The sequence below is a fragment of the Vulpes lagopus genome, chromosome 3, assembly GCF_018345385.1.
Source record: "Vulpes lagopus strain Blue_001 chromosome 3, ASM1834538v1, whole genome shotgun sequence".
Lineage (NCBI taxonomy): Eukaryota > Metazoa > Chordata > Mammalia > Carnivora > Canidae > Vulpes > Vulpes lagopus.
Genome location: NC_054826.1, coordinates 138363749 through 138388891, shown reverse-complemented (window position 1 = coordinate 138388891; position 25143 = coordinate 138363749). Strand labels below are relative to the sequence as shown.

The window sequence follows — 25143 nt, the reverse complement described above, 5'->3', positions numbered from 1 at the left end:
AGCTTTCTCCTAATGGTAAATGGGCTCCTGCAGTTGAATTACTCCTACGCTGGGCTTCTGTAAAGCAGCACGGAGCTGCCCTTCCTTTGCAAAACCTCTCTTCTGGTCCGAAGAAGCGCATCCCAACATGGTTCTCAGTTGTGTTCATTCTGAGAAGACCCAGATCTGAAGAAATACAGCTGGGGTTTGAAATAGGGTTTTACACAGTCTTGGCGTTGTGCTTGGTGGGGTTGCTCTGTGGCCTGGCCCCCGGCAGCCAGGGAAGGCCCAGGAAACGAGCAATTTCTCAGATCTTTCCAAAGCATGGGAGCCAGGTGCTAGATGTGCTTTGGTGGATTTTGAAATTGAGTACTGGACAAAGTACACCCTGGGTACTGTCAGGGGTGGCTGTGGGGTGGTATGAGCGGGACCTTGTTATCAACAAAAGCTCTATTTAAAAATAATTTGGTGGCATCGAGCATGAGGATGTGGTTACATGAAGCTTATAAAACAGTTTGGGAAGATCAGTAACAGCAACGCCTTGCTGCGTGACTCTGACTGCCGGTTGACCTCTTGAGAAAGTAACTGAGCTTGAAATCTTGACCTTGCCTACTAGAGGTTCCCCAGGGACCTATCAGTCACCAAATGTTTAAGTATTTACAGCGTATCAGGCACTCTGACCAAAAAGAGAGCCTTGGCCTTGAGTAGTTTATCAGGTGGAGAGGGAGTAGCCAGTCCTTGGGGAGCCCGGCTGTGGCAGCAACACACACGTGTGCTTTGGGGGCACACAGGCTGGACAAGCCATCGTGGAGGTCAAGAAAGACTCCTTGCAGGAGGAGGAAGTCTGAGCTCAGGCCTGGAAGATAAGTAGGACTTAGCAAGGCAAAATGGGAATGGATTGCAAAGAGGCAGCCAGGGGAATGGCATGCCCTGAACACAGACATGGCTAGCTGGAAGCAAGAGGAGAAACTGAGGCACACTCAAGAAGGCAGGTCCACAGTCTGGCTGGAGCAGGGCTGGGGTGCGGAGAGAAGGGGTGCAGAGGTAAGGATGGAAGAGGTTGTAGGAGGGACTTAAGCTGGGCTGCTTTAAGACCTGTGCAGACCTCAGCACTTGTGGAGGCCCCATCACACATCATATCAAACATATGACAATGTATCCTGATTTCCACCTAAAATAGTTTATAAATAATGAATTGATTTGCAGTTGACTATTTTTTCACAATTTTTATTTAAATTTTAGTTAGGTAACATACACTACAATATTGGCTTCCGGAGTAGATTTAAATGATTCATCACTTGCATACAACACCCAGTGCTCATCATAACAAGTACCTAATCCCCATCACCCATGTAGCCCACCCCTACCCACCTCCCTCCACCAACCTTCAGTTTGATCTCTATTGTTAAGAGTTGTTACAGAGGTGCCTGGGTGGCACAGTTGGTTAAGGGTCTGACGCTTGGTTTTGGCTCAGGTCATGAGCTCAGGGTCCTGGGATAGGGTGGGCATCGGGCTCTGCAAGGGGTCTGCTTTTCCTTCTTTCTTTGCTTCTCCCTCCACTCTCTCTCTCATAAATAAATAAAAAACCTTTAAAAAAGAGTCTCTTATGGTTTGTTTCCCTCTTTCCTTCCCCCCCTTCCTATTATGTTCATCTGTTTTCTTAAATTCCACATATGAGTGAAAGCATATGGTATTTGTCTTTCTCTGACTAACTTATTTTGCTTGGCATAATACCCTCTAGCTCCATCCATGTCATTGCAAATGGCAAGATTTCATTCTTTTTGATGGCTGGGTAATGTTCCATTGTGTGTATGTACCACCTCTTCTTTATCCACTTGGCTCGCTCCATGGTTTGGCTATTGTTGATAATGTGCAGTTGACTAATAGCATATAAATTTCTTTTTTTAAGACTTTATTTATTAAAAAAAGATTTTATTTATTTATTTATTTGAGAGAGAGAGAGAGAGAGCACACAAGCAGGGAGAGAGGCAGGAGAGGGCCAGAGGGGCAGGAGAAGCAGATTCCCCAGTGAGCAGGGAGCCCAATGCAGGGCTCGATGCCAGGACCCCAGGATCATGACCTGAACCAAGGGCAGACACTCAATTGACTGAGCCACCCAGGCACCCTGCATATTAATTTCTGTTTCAAACTTTTCTTTTTTATATTTCAGAGCCAGGAATTCTTTTTTTTTTTCTTCAGATATTAAGTATTGTCAAAGGATCTTGAAAAGCTGGTATGCCCAAGGCACTGTGCTTAAAGGGTCCAAGTGATAACGGCCTGATTCTAAACTTGCAGGTTTAAGCCTGGGTAAACCTGGTAACCGGCTTCCCTCTACTGCCCACTGTCTGCCCTCTCCTTTCTCTCACCCTCCCGGAGTTGCGCAGGGCCTGTGAACACTCAGCTAGTGTGGCCCCAGCTTCTCTTGCAGCAAGCAGCAGCCATGTGACTAAAGTTTTCACTGTTTGGGGTATGTATTTGCAGAAGTGATATGTGAACTTTTCAGTTCACATCCTTAAAAAGGAAGCTGGCTGCCCCCCTCTCTTCTTTCCCCATCTCTGCCAGCTGGCATGTGGATGTGACAGTGGTGAAATGATGTCATCCAAGTAGACAAGGATAGCATCCTGAGGCAGTGGTGGTCGATCTTTAGCAAGCATCAGAGTCACTTGGAGGGCTCGTTAAAACAGATCGCTGGACACCATCACCAGAAAATCTGATCCAGTGTGTCTCAGTCATTTCTAACATGTTTCCAAGGATGTTGATGTCTCTGGTCAAGGGCCACACTTTGAATACTCCTGTCCTAAGGGGTGGGGGAGCCATAAGGAGATCCCTGGGTTTCTGGATGACCTGGTGTAGTAGATCTGCCTTCCACCTGGACTGTTCATTCACCTTTGTGAGAGATAAATGAATTATTTATTTTTTGAACCTCCATAATTTTGGGTCTCCTTGTTGTGTCAGCTTTATTTACGGCAGCTAACCCATGTTAAAGAATTTAAACTTTACCAAAGGCGTCAGTATGGTGTGGTGGGTGTTAAGTATGGAGCAACGGGTTTGAATCCCAGTTATTCTACTTTCTAGCTGTGTGATCTTGGGCAACTTGTTTGATTTACCTACTTAACGAAATTCACTTACCAAATTATTTTTGTGACTCAGTTTTCTCATCTATTAAGTGGATCCAAGGGGAACAAGTTCATGTAAAGCTCACATGCCCTTTCGAGACCACGTTCGTTGGCAAGGACCCCAGAATTCCTTGCCCAATGGCCATGAACACACCTTCATGATCTGTGTGGACCTCTGCTCTGACTTTGTCCTTCTGCTGGCTGACTCTGCCTTCCAAGCATCATTACAGGTCTGAAATGGTGCTAAGGGAGAGCTGTGTGACAGGAGTATGGATGGGACTTGGATGAGCAGGTTGGAGCATCCTATATGTAACAGGCAGGCGATGACAGAGCTGAGGACAGGGAGAGAAGGGGATGGACTGTGGGACAGAGGTAAGATGGCCAAGTTGTCACATTCCAGTAGCATGCAATAATCTATGAATCTGAGGATCTAAATTTGAGCCCAGCTTTCAGTTGTCATGAAAGTATGTTTGTCAAGGTAGGAGAACACAATATTATTTGACAATTTCATGGCTTGATTCATGAATTTAAAATATTTAGATATATAGCCTGTGGACCAGGACTATCTATCTATCTATCATCTATCTATCTATCTATCTATTCTTGAGAGACAGAGACAGAGAGACAGAGACAGAGACACAGGCAGAGGGAGAAGCAGGCTCCATGCAGGGAGCCCGACGTGGGACTTGATCCCAGGTCTCCAGGATCACACCCTGGGCTGAAGGCGGCGCTAAACTGCTGAGCCACCCGGGCTGCCCTGGACCAGGACTCTTGCCCCACCCTGTAAGTTTAGAGGTAAGCCTTGTAGGCCTGACATGAGAGCCAAATGAAACCATAGATGAAAAATCCCCAAAGGAATGCCTGGTGCATGTGGTGTGTATTCAGTAACATTAGCAATGATGATGCTCATGATTCTCCTGAGGATAATAGGGTCTTAGTGAAAGAACTTCAGCACAAAAGTGACACTTCTCACTATTTCTTCCAACAAATATTTTTTTTTTTCTTCCAACAAATATTGATTAAGAGTATCCTATGTGTCGGGCATTGTTCTGGGAGCACCCAATAACACTGGTAATCAACGCAAAGCTCCTATTTTCAAAGAATGTACATTGAAGTAGAAGGTAGGGACACACACAAAAAATTAACACGTGAGAAGCGGTGTCTTTTAGTCTTAGAAAGATCACTTTGCCTGGAGGGAGGTAAGATGGTAAGTAGACACCAGTTAGGAGCTTGTTGGGATAATCTAGAGAAGAGATGGTAGTTGTGGTTGTTTGATACTAGGTAGTGGCAGAGTGAATAGAGATCAGTGAACAGATTACAAAACATGAATGTGGTAGAATGAGGACACTTGAGTGACTGATGGATATAGGGAGGAAGAGAGGAAAGAAGGAATAAAAAATGATAGCTAGGATTCTGACTTAGGCATCAGGATAATGGTGATGCTGGGCACAGGGACTGGAATATGGGAAAAGTAGGGATTGGTTTGGAAAGAAGATGAAGGGACCTGTTTTGGACACTTGAGGTTTTGAGATGCCCACAGAGCACCCAAGTAGCAGTGTCCGGTAGGCAATTTTGTGTATGAGTAGAACTTCAGCCAGGTGGAAAGTGTCTCAGGGTGAGAGCACAAGCGGTGTGGGCTGGGCATTCGGTGGGAGAAAAGGAGGTCAAAGCAGAACCCAGCGAGCGAGGGTGTCTGCCAGGAGAGGGAGTGAGCTCGTGTAGGCAGCTTGAGAAGGAGACGAAGCGCAGGGGAAGTGTTTATTAGGTTGTGGTGAAGCTGGCACTTTTGAAGCCAAAGGAAAGCCACCAGTGGTGGGTAGAGAGAGACTGGATGCACATAAGAAGGGTGGTTGACCCTTGCCAAGTTCCTTCCAGGGGTAGGAGGAAAGAGGGGGTCGTGAAAATCACTCACCGTTTCACCATGGAATAAAAAGGAAAAAGAAAAAAGAAATCATTTATACAGCCATCCACTCACTGATTATTTATTTATTGAGAACCTTCCACATGCCACGCATTGCCCTGGTTTTGGGAATGAGAGGAAAAACCCTTCACCCTATTGTACTATAGATTGTACTGTTGTTCTACAGATTAAAACAAAACCCACACCAAATACAAACAAAAACTTGCCCCCTGCCAGGCCTGGGCTAAAGAAGAAAGGCATAGACTTGACAGAAATGTGAGTGATTAAAAGGCACCAGAGCCTCTCAGCAGGGATTTTGCTCGTTCCCACAGGCAACAGGTAAGGCAGCAGCAGGGGGCCAGGGACCTGGAAATCAGATACTCCCCTGATGTGAGAGGAAATTTTTATTTCAAGCACAGATTTTAACTATAAATAATTAGAGGAATCTCTTGCAGGCGTGCTGTGCTTGATGTACTCAGAGACACAAGAAAGACAAATGACTCCAGGCGAAGGACAATAGCAAATTCTCTTCAACATCAGTGAACTTGACATGAACCTTCAGTCCTTCGAAAAGCAAATCTCTGGTTCATCTCTTTAATCCTCCAACTCAACTAATTCCACTTAATTACTGCCTAAAAGGACTAAACCCATAAGTCATGCTTAGCTCTAACCCCATTAGAGTTGTTAACAGTCACTAACTAATACCATTTCTTGGAAAGGGAGAGAGGACAGCAGAGGAAGTGCGTCTTGCTCTCCATTCCGAAATGTCACCTTACAGACAGCCAGGAGAGGACTCCTACCATAGGATCCAGGGCTATAACACATGTTAGATAGAGAGGAACGTTTCTAGTGTCAGACCTAGGGAGGAGAAATGTTAAATTTATGTGTGAAGATTCACAGAAAGTCTGAAAAGGAAGGGCCTTGGAAGTCACTGAGTGAAAACTTATTTGACAAGATGACAAAATGATCCATCACAAGGCCAGTTGGTGGAGGCTCAGCTTAGAACTCAGGTGTCCTGAAACTCTACGGCTCATTTTTTTCCATTATGCGCTCTTACCATATTCCATACTGACTTAAGTTTTCAAATAAACGATTTTCACAGCAAAAATGGATTTACTGGGGGGCAAGGGGAGGGAAGGGTGGCTTTTATGGAAAATTTCCCATGCGGAATGGTTAAGTAAGGGGTTGTGTCAAAGAAGTTTCCAACATCTGACTGCAAATCTCCATCTAAGGCCACAAAATAAAAAAGTTCTCAAGTAAAGAGTCATTGTGTCATCGACACTGGATTATTCAGGTCTCCTTCTTTCTCCCTGACACCTACTTTTCACCTGACCATTTCATTTTTACCCTCTAACCATTTCATTCCTGAACACAAGCCAAACTCCGAAAAGGAGTTTGGTGATGAGAATAAAATCAAAGTTATGATTTGAGTGGAGGCTCGGGGATTTTCTGTGGATAATTACCCATGTCCCACCTTACCAAAGGGAGGGGAAACAAAAAAAAAGAATTTCATTTGGAAAAGAAAGTAATTCTCTCTGCAAGTGTGGGATGGAAGAGATCAGTCCTGGGTATGGGAGTATAGTCATCCTTCAGAAAAATCTTGCCCACGGAACGCATGAGGCTAGGACGAAATAGATCAGGAGCGTATTACGTTTTATTCCACCACTGATGAGAGGAAGAGGATGAAGGGAAGAAAAATGAAGCAGGGTGAAAAATAAGGTGATTGGGCGAGAGAGAGAGAAAAGACAAGGCAGAGAAACTTGTTAATTACAGCACTTTCTGAACAAGGTATTTTTTTCCCCTTTCACAAGATAGAAGCTATTGAATAATTCATGCCAAGCGTGGCAAGGCTGCCTTTTTCCCTGGGTGATGCAGAGCTGAGCACCAGAGCGCTCCGTGTGGGTTCAGCACCGCGGCCAGCACCCCGGCTCCGCGCGCCGCCGGCGCTCCCCGCAGCTCCGCTCCCCGCAGCTCCGCTCCCCGCAGCTCCGCTCCCGCCGCGCCCGAGCCCGGCGCCCGCCCGCGCTCCTGCCGCGCCGCCCGCCCGCCCGGAGGCCTCCCCGCGCCCGCGGGCTGCTGCCCTCTGCCCGGGGAGGCGCGAGCCCCGGCTCCCGGCCCTGACGCGGGCGCAGCGTCTCCTGCCGCCGCGGGGACCACGGACGCGGCCGTGACGAGGTGTCTCCGGGCGCCCCTGCCTCCGCCGCCGCCCGCCGAGGACCAGCCCCAGAGCCAGGTACCCCCGCGCCCCGCGCCCCGCGCCCCGGCGCTGCCCCCGCTGGGCGGCGTCTGCCTTCTGGACACCGGGGGCGCCGTCCGGCCGCCGCTCCGTGCGTGTGCGCGGGTTTCGGGGACGACAGGAGCCTGCTGCCGGCGCCCCGTCCCGGGCGGCTGTCCCCGCGCGCCGGAGCCACCCCCGAGGCGGCACCTGCCCTCGGCCGCGCGGCCCCCGCCCCGCCCCGCCCCGCCCCGCCCCGCCCCCGCTCCCGCAGGCCGCTAGTCCGCCTCGCGCGTCGCGGGCGGAGGCCCCGGGGGACGTGCGCGCCCTCCGTGCGGGCGGCTGCCGGGATGGGCCGCGCCGGGCGGAGCTGAGGCTGGCGGCGAGGTGCGAAGAGCCGGGCAGCATGACCAACTCCTCCTCCGCGTCCACGTCCTCCACCACCGGGGGCTCGCTGCTGCTGCTCTGCGAGGAAGAGGAGTCGTGGGCGGGCCGGCGCATCCCCGTGTCCCTCCTGTACTCGGGGCTGGCCATCGGGGGCACGCTGGCCAACGGCATGGTCATCTACCTCGTGTCGTCCTTCCGGAAGCTGCAGACCACCAGCAACGCCTTCATCGTGAACGGCTGCGCCGCCGACCTGAGCGTGTGCGCCCTCTGGATGCCGCAGGAGGCGGTGCTCGGGCTGCTGCCCGCCGGCGCGGCGGAGCCCCCCGCGGGCTGGGACGGCGCGGGCGGCAGCTACCGCCTGCTGCGGGGCGGGCTGCTGGGCCTGGGGCTCACCGTGTCCCTGCTGTCCCACTGCCTGGTGGCCCTGAACCGCTACCTGCTCATCACCCGGGCGCCCGCCACCTACCAGGCGCTGTACCAGCGGCGCCACACGGCGGGCATGCTGGCGCTGTCCTGGGCGCTGGCGCTGGCGCTCGTGCTGCTGCTGCCGCCCTGGGCCCCGCGGCCCGGCGCCGCGCCCCCGCGCCTGCACTACCCCGCGCTGCTGGCGGCCGCCGCGCTGCTGGCGCAGACGGCGCTGCTGCTGCACTGCTACCTGGGCATCGTGCGCCGCGTGCGCGTCAGCGTCAAGCGGGTCAGCGTCCTCAACTTCCACCTGCTGCACCAGCTGCCCGGCTGCGCCGCCGCCGCCGCCGCCTTCCCGGGCGCCCCGCACGCCCCGGGCCCCGGCGGCACGGCGCACCCGGCGCAGGCCCAGCCCCTGCCGCCCGCGCTGCAGCCCCGCCGGGCGCAGCGGCGTCTCAGCGGCCTGTCGGTGCTGCTGCTCTGCTGCGTCTTCCTGCTGGCCACGCAGCCGCTGGCCTGGGTGAGCCTGGCCAGCGGCTTCTCGCTGCCCGTGCCCTGGGGCGTGCAGGCGGCCAGCTGGCTGCTGTGCTGCGCCCTGTCGGCGCTCAACCCGCTGCTCTACACCTGGAGGAACGAGGAGTTCCGCCGCTCCGTGCGCTCCGTCCTGCCCGGCGTCGGGGACGCGGCCGCCGCCGCCGCCGCCGCCACGGCGGTGCCCGCGGTGTCCCAGGCGCAGCTGGGCACCCGCGCCGCCGGCCAGCACTGGTGACCCGGCCGGGCCCCGGAGGCGGCGCCCCCCGCCCCCGCCCCCGCCCGCCGGGACCCCGCCCGCCGGGACCCCGCCCGCCGGGACCCCGCCCGCCGGGACCCCGCCCGCCGGGACCCCGCCCGCCGGGACCCCGCCCGCCAGGACCCGGCCAGGACCCCGGCAGGCCCCGCCCTGAGGGCTCCCCGAGGCCCCTGTGCGCAGCCACCCGAGTTTTAGCCTCTGTTTCTGTGTTTTAGAGAAACCCTGAAGTCGAAACACCGGAAACTTCAAGGACTTGCTACACTGACATTTTTTTGAAAAGGACAGGTTCATTATCTCCGCGCTGTCTTGCCAAGGGAGCTGTGATAAGGCCTGGACTGCGGGGTCCCCCCGCCGCGATAAGGCCTGGACTGCGGGGGCCCCCCGCCGCGATAAGGCCTGGACTGCGGGGTCCCCCCGCCGCGATAAGGCCTGGACTGCGGGGTCCCCCCCGCCGCGATAAGGCCTGGACTGCGGGGTCCCCCCGCCGCGATAAGGCCTGGACTGCGGGGTCCCCCCGCCGCGATAAGGCCTGGACTGCGGGGTCCCCCCGCCGCGATAAGGCCTGGACTGCCGCCCCCTCCGAGGCCTGGACTGCCGCCCCCCGCCTCCCGCACCAGCGCCCGGGCCACCGCGGCCGGTACCCACGCAGCCAGCGGCCTTCCCGGAGCCGCTGGGGAAGTAGCTGGTCTTGGACGAAGCCTCCGCCCTCCGCAGCCCCCGCACTGCCCTGGGGAGCGAAGCCGCAGATGTGCCCGCCAGCAGGAGCTGCCGCTAAGACCTCAAGCCCTTTATTCTTAAAAGGGTTTTTATAAAGTCGGACCGTTAGCCAGTGAGAAAAGAGGAAACAGATCGATTACTTGACCCCCGTGTTCGCACGTCTAAGACTCCACATGGGCACAGCCGGGTTAAAGCGGGGATTTCCCATTGTGCCCATTGACGGTCTGAGCCAGCCATGAATTTTGAAGACACAGAAGGGGTGTTTTAGGTGCCAGTTTCATGTTTCCTATAGCATGCACACGTGTGGCTACCTTCGTTTGTAATCAGTTTACTTGCCTTATGAGTGTGATCGCAGCTTTGAACATTCTGTACTATAATGGTTGCTAAGGAGAATGAATCCTTCTGTTTTCTCTTTAACATTTAAAATATCTCAATGCACATGCTATAATTAAACACTAATAATGCCATGACTGCAGAGCTAACGTTAGCTGCTATTGCATGCTCCTAGATGCTAGAACCTACTGGGCATGTGGTTTACTAAAGCAATACCCATTAGACAAGGACATTTTACTTCTTCCAGACACCAGGAGAAGTGGCCTTCAATTCTTGGAAAAGAGACACAGGGACACCCTGGCTACCTACCTTTCTTGTCTTGACCCAATTTGTGAGAAACTCCCAGTTGGGACTTTATCTTGCAAGTGGAACCACAGTCAAGATGGATCAATAATCATGGTTTTGGCTCTGCAAAGCGGTCTGTGCTCTTTTAGGGTTTAGACAAGCCACACATTAGAAAGCAACACTGTTTTCTATGTAGCTCATATACACATGACCACAACACTCGACGTTAATATTGAGTCTGTTGAAACTCAATATTGAGACTGTTGAAACTCAATATTGAGACTGTTGAAAGAGGTGTAATAGACTCCGTTATATATAGCAAACAGTTCCAGTGGGAATCTGTCTTAAAATGTGTGGTTCGAGGCTTGTCTTTGGTTTACCGAATTTATTTAGAAATAGCTGAGACGCAAAATCATATGAAGTCACTTCATAAAATTAAGGTGGGGAAAAAAGTAATTTAAGATAATCATCTATTAGCATCATGACTGCTAACTACATCAAATCTGGGGCCGAGCAACCTCAATTACCTGCCTGTGTGGTTCAGAACAAAGAACAGCTTGCCCTGTTGCACTCTTGAACATTGTGTAAGTTAGGACAGCGGGAACATGCGTGCATTTGAATAATTGCACTTACTAGGGCATTTGAATAATTATGGGAGGTGCAGGAAACAGACATGTTTGTAGTAAAATGAAACAGATTATGTTCATTACCAATAATAGGTCAGCAGTCATTTTATTAACCTGTCCCCTTTGTGCATGTACTGTTTCTCTCTCACTAAGGTTTCATCTATTCCCATTTTCCTTGATTCAAAGATTTAATTATGATTCAAATATTTAATTAAAGTTCAGACAACTATCTCTCTGAGTGTTTTTCTTCTGTCTCTGGTCTTCTTGCATATCTCCTCGAGAACACTGTAGCAGAGGACACTGTATTCCACAGCAGTAGTGATGAGGGTAACTTCTTCGTTCTGGCTTAATTTTATTCTTAGTTTCTCAAATGATTTCTACCTTATATAATCAAATAGGGTCGGATGCCAGCATTAAAAGGAAATGGATATGATTTGCTTTCTGTAAACATAACTGAATTAGGGAATAGGTTGCAACAGCAACAGAGAGCTTGCTTTGGGGGGGTGGGGCGGGGTGGAGGGGACACTTTTTCTAAATCTCTATTGAAGTGGTCTTCTTTTAATCAGCCCTTTATTTTTGTTTCTCACTGTGGATGCGGCAAATGATTGCTCCTGCTGTTCCTCAAAGCACTTGCGACACATATGAACTTAGCTTTTCAAATACCCGGTATCTTCCAGCGTTTCTGGTGAACACTGAGAACCATCTTAGGCTGGCTCGGTGCCATTTGGGAGACCTCCTTTAGGTTATATTTACTGGTAATTAACTCCACAGGACTGATTCACTTTTAATTTCGAAGTAGCAATGATGTGTCTAAAAATGCCTTACCAGGGCAATAGCTGGAGTGTTGGAGTTATTGCTTTTACGAATTAAGTTAATGGAGATTGTGTTCTTATTTAAATGAAACCACATATTATCCACTCAGGAATAAAATATCCTAATTGCAGTTGTGGGCTGCCCTACTTTGCCTTTTCTACTTTTCTGCTTTAGGTATATACCTGTTAATACATATAGCACCAGCAGTCTAACCCCCCCCCCCCACTTCCCACCCCCTTGCACTTTAATGGTTAAATTCTAGGATGTAACAGGTGTTAGTTACTCCTAGCACTTCTTCCCTCCAAAATGAAGTACGTTCATAAACATTAACTCTGTCACACAAAGGCATCCACAGGTGGTTTTTGTTTTAAACACTATAAGGCTCTAACTTTCTGGTAGAGAAAGCCCTGGAAAAGATCTGCTCACCAAGAGAATGTTGGTCTGCTTGGGCCTCCTAGTCCAATGCATCCCTGTCCTTCTGATGACAACCATATCGATCAACTTTGCTCTTTCATGTGTCAGCTTTATTCCATTCCTCCAGGCACTCAGACGATGCTCATCTGGCTCTTTGGCGGTCCTGGGAGCTGACTTGACAAAAGGGATCAGTGGCATAAGTTTGAGAACAATTGTAGATGGCACTTACTTTCAGAGGCGTTTGTGGGTTGTGGGGCAAGAATGGAGCTCCAGATGGGAGTTCTTTGTCTGTAGGAACAAAGGTGGGGGTGGGGGGACCCTTTCTCTCTTCCTCTACTCTCTCCTTTGGTAGCTTAGGGGCCTCACACCTATGTGAGCAGCCTCAGCCCCACAGGTCTAAGCTCTGCCTGCATCCACCTGTCAACCAGCCACCTGCTAGAGCATGTCCTAGAGATGGCCCCAAGACATTTAGACAGGAAATTCCTGGGTGCCAGGTACCATACCAGGACTTGTTGAGGAGGCACAGGCTGCAGGCGAGGACCTTTCCTTGGGATTTCTTTCCCTCCGGAAAGGAGAATGACCAGAGGTGGGTGGGAGCAGGCCCTTTAAAGCGTGAAACCCAGGTTGGGACCCACGTGTCTCAAGTCGAAGGTGGATACTGCTTTCACGGGGGTCCTCCTCAGGTAGCCTTTCCTAGCTTCTCCCACCTGCAGGAATTCCTTAACCAGGTGCTCCCAGGGACCTATCCCAGGAATCCTATCAGGCCTGGTGGGGGGATGCTGAGGAGGGAGTGGAAACTGTGGAGGTGAAACAATGATGCATACGTGGGGCGTATTACACGGGTGTCGTGACTCGTGTGCATATTTGCAAACTTTCGCAGTGAAAGTTGAAAAAAGTAAAGCCAAATTCCGAAAAAAAGAAAGCAAGCTGAAAAGCAGGAAGGAAATGAAAAAGTAAGGAAAGAAAAGTAGCTAATGTGCCTAAGGTCATGTAGCAATTAAACAAAAGCTGGAGCTTAAACCTTTTGTCTGACTCCAGAGTGTGGGAAGTCAGCACTGTGCTATAGGATGAAATCAGGAGTTTCCATTCGGGTGTGCAATTCCCTTCATGGTGTGACTATTCCCTAATCTCCCCGATTACTTTCGCTCCTCCTGGCATCCTTCACCATAGCCTGGTTGGTCCACACATTGACGTCTAAAGGTGCCCCATGGTCTGTGTCTGAGCCTTGTTCATTCAGAGCGCTTCCTGGAGTGTCTTGGAGTCTCCTCACTTACCCAATCCTCATCCTTCCTTCCCAGAGGTTCACTTAGTTTCTAGGTCCTCATTAAAGCCCTGCCCACCCCCATTCCCCAGCCATAAGCTCTGCCTCCACAGAATTCCTGGGCTGCTTTGTTCTCTTGTAACATCTTCGTCATAAGATGTGTGTCGTCTTCAAAACTAGGTTTTAGGGCAGCTCGGGTGGCTCAGCGGTTTAGTGCCTCCTTCAGCTCAGGGCGTGATCGTGGAGACCCGAGATTGAGTCCCACGTCGGGCTCCCTGCATGGAGCCTGCTTCTCCTTTTGCCTGTGTCTCTGCCTCTCTCATGAATAAATAAATAAAATCTTTACCCCCCCCCCCCAAAAAAAACTAGGTTTTGGTTTATTTTTCATTCCTTTGATTTTTTGTTAGAACATATACTGCCGGGATCCCTGGGTGGCGCAGCAGTTTAGCGCCTGCCTTTGGCCCAGGGCGCGATCCTGGAGGCTCGGGATCGAATCCCACGTCAGGCTCCCGGTGCATGGAGCCTGCTTCTCCCTCTGCCTGTGTCTCTGCCTCTCTCTCTCTCTCTCTCTCTCTGTGACTATCATAAATAAATAAAAATTTAAAAAAAAGAACATATACTGCCTTTTATCTATTACTAAGCAGTTGCCTGAAATATGTTAGAAAATTAATATATGTTTATAGTTAAAAAGAGTAATTTTGAAAGAAAAAAAAAGATCTGGTTCTTTCCCTCGCACGTGTATTTTTCTCTTAATGAAACAGACCCAAGAATAAATTACATACCCTTGCAAAAGGATATCCCAGAGTAGCAATGGAGGGGTGAACCATGTGCATAAATCACAAGCTGTCAGTGCTGTCATTCGGGGGAGATTTACACTCTTGTTATCCAAGTTCTTTTGGTATTCTGAACAAATACTCAGTAATTATACATACAATTATTTTGCAGGGCCTTGCATAGAAAAACTATGTATTTTTGATTTCTAAAATCCTTAGACATTGCTAATCAGTGACTATGCTATTTTGCTAGAATCCCTGGAGAAATAACTGTGGGAATATTTTTACTTTTCTTTGTCAGTTCACTGGATGGTAGACCTGGAGATTATCCAGTCTAGCTCTGTGCTATTTTTATTAAACAGCAAGTGTTTAATTTTTTATCTTTTCTTGTATAAATTAGACCCATTTCTCATTTTTCTCTTCTCAGGTAGTAGGAAACTACATCGCCTCCTTTGTACAGATATTCTTCTTTTAGCCACATGAAAGTTCTATGAAAAACCAACATGATTGAATTAAAAAATTTGCCCTTATGAAAGTTTTACTTCATGAAAATAAGTTTTTTTTCTGTATGAAGATAAAGGTCTATATTCATAGAAAATTTGTAAGATATAGAAACATAGAAGAGATTATATTCTCCAAAGTTTCACTTACCAAAGATTACCGCCCTAGCATTTTATTGTGCTTATCTACTCTTTTTAAAATTTCTTTTCCTATGTACACTTAATTGTGCATAATTACAGCCAGAAGTACATACTGACATACATCTATGTGTGTGATATATATACTATATTTAAAAAGTGTAAGCAGGAGAAAGATGTTTTAAAGAGGGGCCTAGTGATAGATACCATTTGCTACTCATGCCTGTAGCAATTAGAATATCTTCACTATGGGGTGCCTGGATGGCTCAGTTGGTTAAGCATCTGACTCTTAGATTCAGCTCAGGTCATGACCTCAGGGTCGTGAGATCGAGCCCCATATTGGGCTCCACACTGGGGGTGGAGTCTGCTTGAGATTCTGCTTGACATTCTCTTTCTCCCTCTCCTCTGTCTCTTCCCCTCCGGCCTCCAGGGTCTCTCTCTCTCCAAAGAAAAGATGGGGGGAGAGAATATCTTCACTACAAGTAACAGACTACTTAGCTAAAAATGGCTTAAACAATGATTGCATCTCATCATCATAAATGAGACGTCTACAGGTAGGTAACTCCATAATTTGTTCAGTAGCAACCTGAAGTCTTCAAGGGCCCGGGTTCTCTGCATCCTTCTACTCCGTCGACCTCAGTCTTTGTTGCTTTATGGCTCCAACATGGCTGTTGTAATCACAAAATAGCACAGAAGAGAGGGAAAAAGACTCTTCTTGCTTGTCTCTCTTTTTCTTTAGAAAGGAAACTCCAAGAAGCTCCCACAAGGGACTTCTCCCTCAAGAGGCTAGAAGTAGTCACATGGGCACCCCTAAAGGAAGCTGAGCTGTAATATCTGGCATTAAAAAAAATTCATCAGGAGAAGTCTATCCAGTGCTCATTGACGTACGTGATTGATGGTTTGCCATTTGTGCTGCTCTCTACCCACTTGGTGGGTCTTACCTCTTTTTCAGAACTTCTGGCTGACTGCGGGTTAAAATCAGTAACAAATTCCAGTGTCTAGAAGTCATTTATTTTAAGTCTGTTGAGCTGAAATAGGATCTTCTGTGACCCTTATTACTTAGCTTTTAGACAGTGAACAGATGGAGCATGTGAAAAACTGCAATCTCCCAGGCCTCTTTCTGTTTCCATCCCTCTCGTGGTGGTTTTCTGCTGATTGTAGAAAAGAGAACTGCTGCTGGGGAGGAGCAAGGCAGGAGGCTAGCGCAGCCCCCTCCACCTCCCGACCTCCTCAGCCATCAGCATTCGTTCAGTGGGATTGTTCCAGATTATGGTCAGAACATACTGGGGCCTGCAGGTGGCCAGCGAATAGCACCCCTCTTCACTCACTGACCATGAAATAAATAAGAACATGAAATGTACAAATGATGAAGGGCAACGTCATCTCTATAACATAAAGGCCAGGTAGGAGAATGCAAGTTCGTGTGAGTGCCGCAATGAGCTCGCCGACTTCCTCCTTGCCCACCTAGTCTTTAGAATGAGCAGGCTAACTAGCTCTCACTGGTCCCCGTGGAGAGGGAAGGCCAAGCAGATCACATTTCTTGGGCTCATGATGTTAAATTAGCTCCTCCCCATTGAGAAACCCGGCTAGTGGTTATTGCCTATTCAGCAGTTACTTCACTTTACCCCCAAGAGGTGGACTAGGAGATGCAGCAGGACCAGCAAAACTGTTTTCTCTTGGAGACCAGACAATGACAAGAAGGCATTCTCCTCCAAAAGCATATACCTTATGATATGGAAACAGGCTGCCGTCAGGAGGGACAAGCAGACTTACGGTGGACTTGCCCAGATGCACCATGGACCTGCTTTCTGTCCAGTTTTATCAACTAGAGGAAATCCACCCTGGTTTCTGGCAATAGGTAAATGGCCAGTTGCAGCAGGGAGTGTTAACCAGGTATCATTTAAGTCGGACACTAAATCCGAACCTAAGCTGTAAGCAAGTGCAGTATCTAGATCAGGGAAAGAATATTTTTTGCCATGTTCCAAAGTATACTTGAAGAAGGAGATGCTCAGTTTGGAGAAGAGAAGACATTATGGAAAAATAAGTTTCTTTTTAAATACGTGGAAGGTTCTCAGAGTAATCATGCCTGCTTCCACTTACTGATACCATACTGATAACTGTGCTATGTACTTTATATGTGTTACCTTATCTGATTTTCACAATAATCCTGCAAAGCGGGTATTACGACTCCAGTTTTATAGTTGAAAATGCCGATTGTTTGAGAGGAAGACTGGCTCAGGTTGGCCCAGCTGGCGAGGGAAAGAGCTGACAATTGACCACCAATCTGGCAGCTGACTCCAAAGCCTGGGCTTGTAAACACAGCACCCGGTGGCAGGGGAGGGAGAAAACATGTATGGTGGTATGGTGTGCAGTTCGAGAAGTAAAATTTGGCTCAGTGGGTGGGAGATAGATTTCAGTTTAATATGAGAAAAAAAAACTTCATCTCAATTATAGGTGCTCAAAATAGTATGGGCTGTCTCAGGAAATTGTGATTTTCCTAACACTTGAGGAATTCAAGTAGGGTGTGGAGGACTAACTCTGGAAAGGATGTCTGTATTATGTGGGAAGTTTTATCAGATCAAATCTGAGATGCCTTTCAAATAGACTTTCTAGGATTACATAATATTTCTTCTGCTTGGAGGTGACAAAACCTTTGTTGCCCTGGGCTTACAATATTTCAAATGATAATCAGAAAGAATGTGTTTGGCAAAAACTTTACCCACAACAGCCCTAGAGAAGCAAGGTTAGGTGACCTGGGATGTCCCTCCTTGGACACTGGAATGTGACTATGCCACATTTTGGGTGACTGTGCCCTGTTGTTCTCTGTTGGTCTCCTCTTTGTTCCTACTTCATTCTCAGACATTTTGATGGACTGTAGGCTGAAAGAAGTACATTGTACTGAAAACTACTCAAGCTACATATCAGGGCTTTATGTGCTACTCAGTTCACTTACGACTATGTATGAAACTCGAAGACTGTTTTTGTGAGTTGAGCGATAGAGATTATTTGGATGAGAGATGAACTACTATTGGATCCTATGTAAAAGGTACCTTTACTGGGCACCGGTGTGGCTCAGTGGTTGAATGTCTGCCTTTGGGTCAGGTTGTGATCCCAGGGTCCTGGGATTAAGTCCTGCATTGGGCTCCCTGTAGGGAGCCTGCTTCTCCCTCTGCCCGTTTCTCTCTCTGTGTGTCTCTCATGAATAAATAAATAAAATCTTAATAAAAAAGAGCTACCTTTGATGAAAATTCCTGGCTGAGTTTCTCATGTGACAAAGTCCCAAGAGATTTTAACCAAAGTCTACTTGTATGTTTAGAACTGGCACAGCAGACTGACAATCTGGCTCCTTTTAATGTTTTGACACAATGAGAGAGAAAGACTGAAATACTAAAAGTTGCCAATACAAAAGCTTAGTACAGAGCTATTTTGGAATTGTTGGAAACTAATAATAGACTGTAGTGTATATAACCTAAAATCTTTAGACACTGTGCTTTCCAACTTATTTGAACAAAAAATTAGAAACTTCTCAATTTATAAGCACTGGCATTTCCTGGTATGAGAATATGGAAATGATGCAACTTACCTTCCTGTTTTACTCGGAGCCAATATGGCTTTCTTTATTATCTTTGTCATTGTTATTGTCATTGTCATGGCTGTCACTATCTTCATCATCATGAGCACCATGAGAAATTATTTACCAACAGCTCAGTGCAGAACATTGAGTTACCTATAAATTAGCTTTTTCTGTTTAACAGACTACCCCCAGTGACTTAAACAACAGTGATTCATTGGCTCATGATTCTGTGAGTTAGAAAACTGGATGGGGTCATTTGACTGGTTCTTCTTCTGGTCAGCTCAACCCACTCTCGAGTCTGCCATCAGCTGGCGGTCCATGGTCCACACACCTGTCTGACATTCGACTAGCTAACCTAACCGTTGGCTGGGCTATAGCCCAAGCTTGTTCACCTGATGGTGATCTCAGAGACATGTGACTGCTACTGCTATATTTGCTAATGTACACTGACCAAAGCAAGTTATAGGACCAACCCAGATGCAAGGGGTAGAGGAATATAATCCATCTTTTGGTGGGACTATCTTCCAAGCCACATTGCAAGAGTGTAGATACTAGCAGGGAAAGGATTTGTGGCCTTTATTGCAATGGACCACAGTTAATACATCATCCTGTTCTTAAGGGTCTCAAAAATCTCCCTATGGAGCTAGAACATAGGTATGAACAAATAACTAGCTCCGTTAAGAATATGTGCCAACAAAGTAGAACAGAGCAGGGAGCGATCCACGAGGTCAGGATTCCTTCACTGACAATGTGGGATTTAGAAGAATGCGGGTGAGGGAATGGTATCGCAAACACGGAGAAAGGTGGCAAAGGCGTTGTATTGGTGTTCTATTGTTGCTATAAAAATTACCAGAAGCTTTGTGGCTTGCAATAACTCAAGCTTCTTATTTTACAGTTTTGCAGTTCAGAAGTTCAGTACGGCCTCACCAGGTTACTTACAATCAAAGTGTTGGCACGCTGCGTTCCTTCCTGGAGACCGTAGGGAGAATCCATTTCCTGCTCATTTGTGTTGTTGGCAGAATATAGCTCCTTGCAGTTGTAGGAATGAGGTCTGTGTTTTGTTGCTGGCTGTAAACTGAGGACCATTCTCAGCTCCCAGAGGCTGTCATTTTCCCTGGCTCCTGGTCTCCTTCCTCCATCTTCAGAGCCATCGATGTGAGTTTCATCCCTTTGTCTATCTCTGACCCATCTTTCTGCCTTCATGGCACTTTTTTCAGGACTCATGAGATTAGATTGGGCCCACCCAGGTAATCCAGGATAATCTCACCTCAAATTCTTTAACTTTAATCTTAATACAGAGTAACCTTTGTCTTGTTAATGAACATATTCACGTATTCCAGGAATTAGGACGTGGCATCTTTGGGGGAGTTCTGCACACTAAATACATGGAAACAAGACTGTACACGGTGTGTTCGATTGAAAAGAGTAAAGCTAAAATAGGGAGAAAGAGGTAAAAGGTGAAATTGAATTGAGCTGATCATACTCCTTCTACCTATCCTACTTTTGGGCCAACTTTATGACTGGCCTTTTTAGGCCTATGCCTTCCTTGACTGAACATAAATATTTTGGGCCTCCTTAGTGATTCTGAAACTTTTTCTTCATGTCCTTGTAAAACTGTATACCAGGTTTCAATTTTTAGTGTGTGTGTTAGAAAATGATATTTTTAAAAATAGAGAATTATACTTCAAATGTTTCAATATGCTTAAAAAGCTACACATGCCCTCCCTGCATCGCTCTACTTGATCTACAGGCCCTCCATTGTCTTTCTACTCCCCAACACCAGGAAATAGGATTCTCTCTGTGCGACAGCTCATTTGTGCTGATGCCATGTTGTAGCCAGTAACTTTGACCTTGTCTACATCACTTGTTAAAGCAGGAAGTGACCTGACTTGTACAAAGCACACCCTCATCTTCAAGACGTTAGGTAAACCGCATCTTTGGTGGGAGCCTATAGCTCATTTTTATATGATACAAGCATATTTACAAATATGGTTTAAAAATCCATAGTTCTATGATGCCAATTTCTTATTAATCAATTGTGTCATTGTGGAACATCATGTCCCAGACTCAGAGCCAAATTTTTGTTTTGTTCTCTTTGGGCCGAGTTTCCCCTGTGAGTGTGAGTTTGCAGTGTCTTTACAAAAAGTCTGAAAGACCATCCCTATTCTCAGGAATAGCATCAAGCAGCCCAGTAAAGGCTCTTTGAACCTCTGAGCTGGGGCGGAGATTAAAGGAGAAATGCTCTTTGCCTTAAAGACTGTTTTCTTTCTTCGTAAAAGCAATCAGGCTTACTTTACTCTGAAAAATGTTAAGAACAAGAGAACTCATTTGCAAAGATGAAAACCTGAAAGCATAAAGGAATGGTAATTTGCTGTAGCTAAAAATAGACCCCACCTTGATGCATTTATGTCACGTGGGTTGTTAGCAGGGCTGTCCAGGCTTCATCTGCAAAGAGATGATGTCAGAGCCAGCAGTCAGGAATCAGTTTCAGTTGGTTTTAATGTGCTTTGCTTCCAAGTGGAACACATTGTAGTGATTTCTTCTTTAGACTCTCCCCACAGACATAAGGGGAGGCATAATTATTCCATTTTTGGTTCCAGTAATTTATTGTGAGACGATGTATACCTATGCAAACTATACAGCCACAGTTCCTACCTCCAGGGGACTTAGGTCCAGGAAGGGAAGAGAAACACGAGATAAATAACTACACATTCTCTCGTTACAGTTGGGAAAAGGGCCAAGAAACGAAATGGGAAGTGCCATGAACATTCATTAACGGAAGAACTAAATTGGTTTGGGTGTCAGTAAAGGCCTAAGAAAGTGACATTTAAAAGTCCTGCATAATAAGTAGAAGTTAATCGAGCGATGCTGGGTGGGGAGCTGGAGGAGAGAGAAGTGAACTCCAGGTGCCATCCAGGCAGCAGTCTGCAAACTCCGAGCTGATGGCCATATTTCCACTTTTCACTTTACTTCTATCCTTGACGTGGAAACGGGAGGCCCAGAAGCTTCCAAAGAGTCGTTCTAGGTGAAAACACACTTGCCTCCACAGAAAGCTTCCTGGGAGAAGCAGCAAGCAACCCCTTGTGCCACTCTGTGAAATTGGTTACATCAAGGGGCACCTGAATGGCTCAGTCAGTTGAGTGTCGGAAACTTGGATTTGGCTCAGGTCCTAATCTCATGGCTCCTGAGATCCAGCCCCATGTTAGGCTCCATGTTCAGCAGAAGTCTGCTTGGATAGTCTCTCCCTCTACCCCTTCCCACTCTCTCTCTCTCTTTCAATAACTAAATAAATCTTAAATAAATAAATAAATAAAAAAGAAAGAAAGAAAGAAAGAAAGACACATTACCATTAAAAAGGTTGCTTACATCATCACCATTTTTTCAAAGAATAGTTTTCACTTTGAAGAGATGAGAAGTACAGAGCTAAGGTTTCAAATCAAGTGTTCTATTGCAATAAACATTTCACATTAAAAAAATTTTTTTTGTTTTTATTTTCAGGCCAGTCTCTGGTGTGATTGCTCACCCTGCCTATACTACACTCAGCCCAATGGCCATGTCCTGAAACTTGTTATCACCTGCAACAAAATCTTAACATTCAAAGAAGCTTGTCTTTGGCCACAATCTTATGTCTTTCCAGATCTCTCCTTGAATACTATGTCTATACACGTTCTTTGATTTTATGAAAACTTTCCTCCATTCCTGAAACTCTCCATATTTTCCCAAGAGCCCTCTCTTCTGCCTTCACTTTCTTTCTGATCTGGCTTAGACAACCTGGTCTGTCACTTCAAACCCCCTTGACAAGCCCTCATCTCAGCTTGACCCATTGTACTCCTTTGTGCTCACTGGCATGAACCCAGTCATGCCATCCAAATGTTGGCTTTCCTGTATGTAGGCTGACAAATATTCATGAAGGGAATCACACAATCACAAGGATGAATGCTATTGCGAATCTACCATCTTCAGGTTTGAGTCAACTATCAAACTGATTTGGAATTTATTTTTCCAGTGTCAGCCTTATTTCAGAGCTCCCACCTCATCACCTCCCTGTTCATTCTAAGTCATCTTAAGGGGACTCTTGCTCTCTGTCAAATTCTCCTTGTGCAGCTAGAGTGAGTTTTCTAAACTTAACACTGATCATTGCATTTCTCAGGCAAAACACTTTGATGACTAGCTACTTGACCTTGGCATGGCTTACATAGCTCTTCATGATCTGGTCCTTTCTCTAACATCATCTTCTCACCCCTCAACACACGCCTTATTCACCATGGCTCAGTCCCATGGAACTCATTCCTAGGATGATCGATGCTTTTCTTAGCCTCTTGAACATCACAAATTATAGCATTCATTTAGAAATCAGGCAATTGCTCCTCCTTCTCTACATTTTCTGGCTTCAGGAAATTGTTTCTGACGTCCTTAAACTGAATCAGACACCCTCCCTAAATGCTCTCCTAGCTCCCTGGGATTAAGCTATAACTTTTATCTTGCTATTTAGCATTATTTTTTGTTGTTTACCATTCCATATGCTGCTATAGACCATAAATTCCTTGAAGGCAAGGGCAATGCCTTGTCCAATGACTCATCACCTACTACATACTAGACACTAGATAAATGCTGGAAGCATGAAAGAGAGTCAGTTGATACTGGGACACTGATCTCTTCACTGAAGCCATCTTGTCAGTTCCCCCCCACCCCCCCTCCTGTGTCTTCAGCTTGGATCCTTCACACCAGCACTTCAATATGTTCAAGCTGATTCTACAGCAAACAAATCCTTTCTTGGTAAGGTATCTCCATTTAGCTCCTGCTTTATTTCTCTTTTTACCTTGGTAGCCAAGCTTCCTGAAAGAGGTATTTTCTCTAAGAAGAGAAAATTTTCTTTTGTTCACCCAACCCACTTTTTCGATTCACCAGACTCTTGCTTACCAGTGACATCTTTGTTGCCAAATATAGCGATCACTTATCTCACTTAAATTCTTGGAAGCATTTTACCCTGTTGTCATTCTTTCTGCTCCTCTTTTGTCTCCTTGGTGACTTCGCTTCACCTACCCACCCCTTAAATGCTGGTTCTCTCAGTGTTTTCAATCTTGGCACTCTTATATTCTCAGTGCCCTCTATGTCTTTGAGTGATATTATCCCTACCAGTGATTCAAGCAACCATCCATATCCTGCGGGTCTTAGCCCAGATGTCTCTCCGGAATTTAAAACCTCTGTTTACCACTGGTATTGAATATATACACTTAGGTGTTCCACCAACCTTTAAATTCAAATTGTCTAAATCTGAAATAATGAAAATTCCTTCCCAAACTATATTTTGTGCATTTTCTACTTTGGCAAATTGCATTGCAGTTATTTAACTCCTCATTCTCTGTCCTTTCTCCCCTTCTCACCAACAATCCCCAAGATTTGTGTATTTTCACCCCAGAATCATCTCTTTTCTTTCCTGTGGTTTCCATCTCTCCAGTGAAATCATCCATCTGCTCTTGCATGTTGTCCATCTTTTCTAGTAGAGAGTTTAACCACTGAGCTTTCAGTTTCAGCATTGCTTTGTCTCTTGGCAGTGTGTGGTTTTCCTATGCTTTATAATATATTTTTTAAGATTTGTATTTATTCATGAGAGACACACAGAGAGAGAGAGGCAGAGACACAGGCAGAGGGAGAAGCAGGCTCCCTGTGGGGAGCCCGATGCAGGACTTGACCCCAGAACCCTGGGATCACACCCTGAGCCAAAGGCAGATGCTCAACCACTGAGCCACCCAGGCATCCCTGCTTCCTAATATTTTGTTAAAAGCTATAAGACAGGAGATTCTGAAGCAGGTTGTTTTATACTTGGAAAGGGGCATATCTTTCCTTCTGCTAGGCCTTTGGCATGGGGATTTGAATTAATTTAGTTAGGACCTAAGCTAAGGTTGAGGCTTACTGTTCCTATAGTTGCCCTCTGCACCGCAGGCCTCAAATGCCTCTGGGGTGCTACCTCGTGTTTCTGCGGGGCAAGGGTGGGGGGTGCTGCTTTGTCAGTGGGTATCCACAATATTTGCTCCATCCTCAGCTTTAGGTCCTCCTTTTGCACTGAACCCACAGTGGGCCTGTCTCTATGCTCTTGCAAATCTCCCAATGGTATTCCACTGTTTTTTAACTCAGTGTTTGCTAATCTTGAGTGGGAGGTAAGGCGGGTTTTCTGTTCTGATGAAGCTTCAGTTTTCAGCAGGTACTCTGTCGCTGGGTCTTGGGGATGTCACCTTTCCAGTGCTCCTACCTCTTTCCCAGTTGTAGTTCTAGCTCCATCAGGTTTCCTGCCCTCTGCCCTGGAGTAGAGAGTTTTTCCTATAATCTTCCCCAGCTGCAATGGGTTTTTACCAGAGCCCCAAGAGCAACAGTCCTTCCTATCACCTTGGACACCAGGAACTGTCAGCTCTTTTTCTCTTCCTCCTTTACCTTTGATTCTTCTTCACTGGCTTCTGTTCCACAGAATTTTAACATGCTCAAATCTTTGTCCTAACAGCAAAAATTATTAAATGAGTAGTCTGTACTCCCTGAAACTGCTTTCTCAGTCCTCCCCCACTCCCAACACTTTCCAATCTGGCCTCCACTATTTCTGTGAATTCCTTTTGTCAAAGTTTCCAATGGCCTCCTTGACACATAATCAAATAGACTCTTGACTGTCTTTATCTTCATTGGTCCGTGGTCAGTGTTTGGCACTGTAGACTATGATCCTCAGAGACCATACTTGACTTTCTGCACCTTTCCCAGAACATCTCTGCAAAATAATGACCGAGAAGCAGGAAAATGAGTGCCAAGAGAGTAAGCAAGCTGGTCACACTTCAGTAAGCAAACATTACAGTCACTTATTTATGGTACAGCATAAATTTTTCTTAAAAATTAAATATGAGGATGATTGGAGGCATCTGGCTATTATAAGCAAG

At 46.9% G+C, this 25143-nt stretch overlaps 1 protein-coding gene across 1 annotated transcript; it reads left to right on the top strand.

Annotated features, from left to right (window-relative positions):
• The first annotated feature begins 5071 nt into the window (after positions 1-5071).
• Positions 5072-8796, top strand: GPR88 (G protein-coupled receptor 88). The gene has a single exon (XM_041747289.1). The coding sequence runs from the start codon at positions 7617-7619 to the stop codon at positions 8769-8771; it is 1155 nt and encodes a 384-aa protein (XP_041603223.1). The 5' UTR covers positions 5072-7616; the 3' UTR covers positions 8772-8796.
• The last annotated feature ends 16347 nt before the right edge of the window (positions 8797-25143 follow it).